The sequence below is a fragment of the Eulemur rufifrons genome, chromosome 5, assembly GCF_041146395.1.
Source record: "Eulemur rufifrons isolate Redbay chromosome 5, OSU_ERuf_1, whole genome shotgun sequence".
Lineage (NCBI taxonomy): Eukaryota > Metazoa > Chordata > Mammalia > Primates > Lemuridae > Eulemur > Eulemur rufifrons.
The window spans coordinates 1,935,295-1,941,294 of record NC_090987.1 but is presented as its reverse complement, the minus strand read 5'-3'; the positions used below and the strand labels follow the sequence as shown (position 1 = coordinate 1,941,294).

Genomic DNA, 6,000 nt, shown 5'->3' with positions numbered 1-6,000 from the left:
TCTCGTATCAGAAGCCCATTTTCTACAAAAACTGCACTAATCCATTACTGTATTAAGTAAACTGTCGTTCTCACCAGTATTAAAGGTTAGGATAATTTCTGTACATGTAAAATTATTGCTTTTTTTGAAAAATATATTTAGCATGCTCGTTTTACTCCATTTCCTGCCTTTACAAAATTTCACAATTAAAAAAAAAACCTAGTAAAGCTTTTGCAAAAACTTTCACATAACATTTTCATTCAAGGCAGCAGTAACTTTTGATAATGCATAAAATCATATGTGCAAAAGTCTGAAACTCTCAGAAATATCACCGTCACACACAGTGTCACGGCAACAGGAAAAGAAAATATTTATATCTGTGGAATACAATTTAAACTGCGTACACTGCGTGGTTTAAGATCCTCTGTTATGGGCCTAACCCCCACCACAAAGACTTGCATCTGCGTTACTAAGGAAGAGGTATATAAAGCCGCCCCACCCACAGGCCTGGGGACCCCCACCCTCCGTGAACGAAGCTATTCGTCCCGTGGAGGTCACCAGGCCCAACGAGAAAAGACACCTACTTGCTGGGGGGGTACAGGGGGAGAGATGGGGGAGAAGACAGAAGCTCCCCGAGCATCAGTACCCCAGTGACCTAGGGCCCCCCGATCTGCTCAGGGATTCTTTTGCCATCGCTAAAACAGGTCCGAATCAGGAGGACCCGGTGGCTGAGTGATGTGTTAAGACACGTCGTCTTCCCTTGCGAGCAGTTTGCAGAATGTAGCCCTGTTACAAAAAGGTCCTGAGAATACACAAAGCCGCCTGCTTTTCTTAGTGTTAACTAGCTCTCTGTTCCAAAGCAGAGTACACGCACCCCCCCAGACGTGTCTCCGTTGCCGGACCCCTCGGGACACGTGGTGGGGACACGGAGCGAGCACGGGAAGTGCAGACGGCCCCGGAGGGTAATGCCACGGAGCCGGGGGAGGGCTGGGGTCTTGCCAGCGGCTCCCACGCCACCAGGCCTGATTTCCACAGCACCTGAACGCCACCTCCTGCTTCTCTTCTATTCACTATTTTAAATACCCACTAAGACAAGGAGAGGCAGTAGTATTAATACTTTATCAACCTCAAGCCACCGCCTTCTGCTCGGACTTCATCTCCACAGTCCCAGCGCGTCGGAGGCTCCTGCCACAGTGCTTACCTTCTCCACTCTGTCCCACACACACGAGTATCTTTTTCCAGTGTCTCAAACTTGTCTCGAGTAAGACAGATGCCTGGCGTCCCTACAGTGTGCCAGCGCCACTGTGTAGCATAAGAAAATACAGGACTATGGTCGGTGAGCACACATACGTGTACACAGTATCTACATGTAACTCTAGAGTATAGCATCTTCATTTATTCTTAAATGTCCAACAAGGAGAGGCATCTCCCTGCAGTCTCCACCAGCTCAGCGGCTCCAGGGTTTGAGGTGTTCGGTCGGGAGTCCCCCGGCTGCTCTTCCACAGGTGCTCGTGGTCACTAGCGGGAGGCTGCCGGGACATCACGGGGGTGTCCAGGGGCGTCGGAAGTATGTCTTTAGGTTCCCTTTCCGAGAGGCACTGTGTGGACGGTACCTGTGTTAGAATGGTCTCTCCCCTGGGTGAGAAAAAGGAAACAACAGAAAAGCTCATTTATGTCTTTTGGTTTCTAAATGCATTTCTTCCTATTAATTTTCTAATCAACACCCACGAACACAAACAGTGACCTTCGCGGAGCCAACTCGCCAAGGAAGCAAGGGTCCCCCGACTTCAGCTGTAACTTGTTTTATACGCGCATGAAGTCGTTCACATCTGCCTTGGTGCCTCACAGACAGGCAGCTTTAAAAAATCATCTCCCGTGATTTAAGAAAGGATCACCGGACTTCTCTGTTTCCCTTGTAAGAACGAACGGCAAATCACGGTGTCTGAGTCAGCTCTGGGGAAAAGGGGAAAAGATGGCAGGATGGGATTAGAGAGGGATTCCAAAAAGCAACATTCTCTGGTACAAAACAGATTTACCAGTGAATGATGGTTCCAAAACAAGGCTGGATTTGGGGCCACACAGACAAAAAGACAAGCACGGCTCTCACAGAGGTCTGTCAGAACTCGAGAGCGCCTTCACCAATTTCCATAAATAATGACCACGCTGGCAAAGGAGAAGGAGTATTCTGAAGTCAAGTGAACCGCAAGATAAAAACGGGACGAATGTGAGCCGGCCGCCCTCAGAGGGTGCTCTGCAATGGCATTGGAAGCAAGGCCGTCTGCACAACGGCGTTTACAATCTGAGCACAAGAACAACACGGCAAGATTAATCTCACTTAACTGCATTAACCTTCAGCTACAGTCTTGACGAAGTGAAACCAACTGCTTGAAATTAACATGCATACACTACAGGACTCACGTAAAATTCTAACTGGTTTCCAGCTATGCCTACAGGAGCCCTGGAAATAAGAGGGGGAAAAGGTCTGGCTGACATACTGAATTAAGTGCTTCTCTTTGGTTAATAGTTTCAGAAAACTCCCGTGTAAAGCTGGCCCTGCGTTTCTGACATCTACCGGTCAACCCCGAGTGGAAGTCAAGAATTATTCAACACGATTTTATGAGGGGCTGGGGGTGGGCACAGCGGTGTAGGTGGCAGTTTATTTGAAATGTAGGAAACAGTAACCGAATGAGAGATGTGATAAAACTTCCTTAAGTAGCGGGTGAATGTCCTGCAGTAGATGGAGGAAGATGTTTTACATTTCTGCACGGCCGGGTCAGGCCACAGAGGGACCTCCGGGGTTCCGACGGGAGGGATTCGTCTTTGACGCGGCTCCCTCAGAACCGGCGCTGAACGCGATCGGCAAGGTGAGGAAAATGGGAGTTCCTGTTAGCTGCCGGGTGTGTGGCCTTGAATGTCTCCACGTGTCAAACGCACGCCAGGGACTCTGAGAAGTGGTCGCAGACTGTGAGTGAACACGCGTACGTGTCTAGACTCCACGCAGACCACATCCCCGGGTACGTCCACCTCGGCATCTCTTCACAAACGTGCCTCGGACGAGTACAAAGGACAGGTGGTCAGTACCAATGCACCGCCCCAGGGGTGACAAGAAGATGGCTCTCTCCCCAAAAATGCCTAAAGTTTTAAAATGCAGGGCTCAGGAAGTTGTTTGTTTTGTTTTGTCCGAGACAGGCTCTTCCTCTGTCGGCCAGGCGGCAGTGCAGATCATCGTTCACCATAACCTCGAACTCCTGGGCTCAAGCGTCTTCCCGCCTCAGCCTCCCAAGTAGCTAGAACTGCAAGTGCATGCCACCACGCCTGGCTGATTTTTTTTTTTTTTTTTATTATTAGTTTTTGTAGAGACAAGGTCTCACTATGTTGCCCAGGCTGGTCTTGAACCACCGGCCTGAAGCGATCCTCTCACCTCAGCCTCTCAAAGTGCTGGATTACAGGCATGAGCCACCGCACCTGGCCAAAGTTTTCAAAAACACTAATTTTAGAGAACTGCAAAATCTAGATAACCCAAACAATGAGTTACATTGTGTTCCTAATTCCAGATGCACAGATGCCTGTTTTCTTCATTACTGAAGGGATGTGTTCAGATACCTCCTTTTTTAAGAGCTGTTGTAAATTACTGATTCATTGGAGGCACCATTTTGTTATTCAGAACAGCAGCCCTTCAAGGTTCTTAAGAAGTGGATGAAATACGGAAGAAGGGAGTTGCAGAAACACTTAACATCAGCGGACACACTGTGACATTGAGCACATCCAACCTGCTTCTTCCTCCCACAAGGAAAAGAGTAGTCAAAAAATGAGAAGCCTGCTTTTAGAAAATGTGGCTTTTCTTTTTCGCAGCTGTGAATTGTGGGCTTTTCAGTAAAATGCAGAAAGAAATACTGTCTTTCTTAAAGGTATTTCAGTGTTCAGGGATGGATGCTGACTTCTGGGACTTTATGAGGTCTACTTTTCCCCGTATTTGCTTTATAAGGAAAGGGAATGTGTATGTAGAAATGGGCGTGGATCAACACGAGTACACGAGAAAGCCGTATTGCTGCAGGAACCTCGCGGTCTCCAAATCGAGGTCTGCCTAAGGGGCAAGGCATGACGCTAAATGCCTAAGACCAATTACTTACACACGACACCGTATTGACGATGCCTTTCACCCGACAAGCCGTAATCAACAGGGGCTTACGTGACTGTGGTCATTTTGGATAAGGCACCAACGCTATTCATGACTTTGCTTAGCATGGATACTTAGAGAAAACGGATAGCATGTTTCAAGATGCTTGCCTGGTTTCATGAATAAGAAAGGCTTAAACAAATGAGCTGAATTTCAAAATTTGATCTGCGATGCTGAGAATCTAAAGGTGACACTAAAAATAGATTACACATGTATTCAAATACACCAACCTACATGATTTCTCCATCATTTGCATTGTAATATCCATAGCTAAAAATGAGACAAATTAGGTTGCCATTTATTTTTTCACTTCCTGTTATTGTGATTAATGGAATTATTTCTCCAGCTTAACTATTTTAAAATAACATTTAGAATAATAAAAAATAAACTATTAATCATAGTCTTTAAATTTTGGCAAGGAGTCCAAACAAATCAAAACACCAGATTTCATATTTCAGCACTTGGTCTGGACTTTTCAATCCCAAAACCAGTTGGGGGTGGGGGATAATTTTTCTTGGTTTCAAAATTATTTTAAATTCTAATGTTTAGCAATGATATAATAGAAAAAAAATTATTTCTCCACAACACTAAACAAATTTCCTAGTTTTTTTCTCCAACATCCATAGATCAATAACACCCATATTTCAGCATATTGTCAAAAAGTGTTCTTTCTAATGATAAAACGGATGATTACTAGAAACTAAACATACACTCAGTTGTGCTAAATATAACATATGACAAAGCCTCTTAAAAATGACAATATACATGAGCTCTTCCCCTCATTTAGAACTTGGTTAAGTATTAGCTCTTGTCTTAAACCACGACACAAGAGGCACCAGCGACAAGCACCTTTGTTCCCTCCGGTTTGGAAGAATCACCCTGAGCTGGACGCTCCCACGACGGCTGAACCCTTTTAAGGGTTTCCTAGTTTGCGGACGATGGATGAGAAAGAATGAGCTGCTCCGAGGCGAGATGCCGTGAGCACACCTGCCTCCCTCCCTCCCGGAAGCCGCGTCATTTCACCAGCATCTCCAACGTCCGACGCTTCGGCTCCACTCCCCACTCTCACTACCTGGAAAGGAACTGCATCCCTCAAGAAATGACCGTGTGACCACCTGGCTGTAGAGAGGCTTTGTGGGGTCTCCTCAAGTACATGCCGGTCACGCAGAAGAGGCGTTGCTGAAAAGACTGCTACCAGCAACACGGCAAAAGGAAAATAGTTCATTTCTCCTCAAAGTGCATCTGTGCGCTGCTGAGAACTTTGCTCTGACCTATGATGAGCCCAATCCATCTGAGCAGGTTTACCTGGACCTCCTGCCTGCTGAACTGCGTAACTGAGAGACGTGGCAATATTAGGATCTGTGAGATTTTTCTAGTACAGAAAATTCAAATATCGCTATGACAAAGTTAGGGCAGCTGCTCTGTGGTTCTACCTCGTCCGTCCGCCACCCACAGGGCTTCTGGAGAGAGTGCAGCGAGCTAGGTAACCACGGCTCTGCCGACAGTGCTTTCTCAGACCAGCAGATTCCCTGCACCGACTAACAACTAGTCGCTTACACAAAAAAAAACGAGAGATGTCAGGTCCGGAGCAGAGAGAGAGAGAGAGAGAGAGAGACAGACAGACACACACCCATGAAGCCTCATGTGTAGCAAAATGCATCTGGGTGCAGATGGGTGGGGGCCAAAGAGCATCCACCCTGAGGGAGGGAAAGCCTTGGGTTTTACAGAGGGTTTCTTATGGGGGAGTGAGCACCTGGGCCAGAACAGCCGCTGCAATAAAAAATTTTTTTAAACACCCAATTTCCGGGACCCCTGTGTCAGTCCCGTCCCGTAGAGATAAGGGA

The 6,000-nt window shown here is 46.7% G+C and overlaps 1 protein-coding gene across 2 annotated transcripts in view; it reads right to left on the bottom strand.

Moving 5' to 3' along the window:
• Positions 1–291: 291 nt before the first annotated feature.
• Positions 292–6,000, bottom strand: part of ZNF516 (zinc finger protein 516) — a 91,556-nt gene continuing 85,847 nt past the window's right edge. The window contains exon 6 of one of the 2 annotated variants that reach the window (XM_069467864.1): positions 292–1,614. In XM_069467864.1, the coding sequence (XP_069323965.1) occupies positions 1,555–1,614 (60 nt within the window). In that variant the 3' untranslated portion in view covers positions 292–1,554. The remainder of the gene's footprint in view (positions 1,615–6,000) is intronic. The other variant, XM_069467865.1, reaches the window with a different exon arrangement.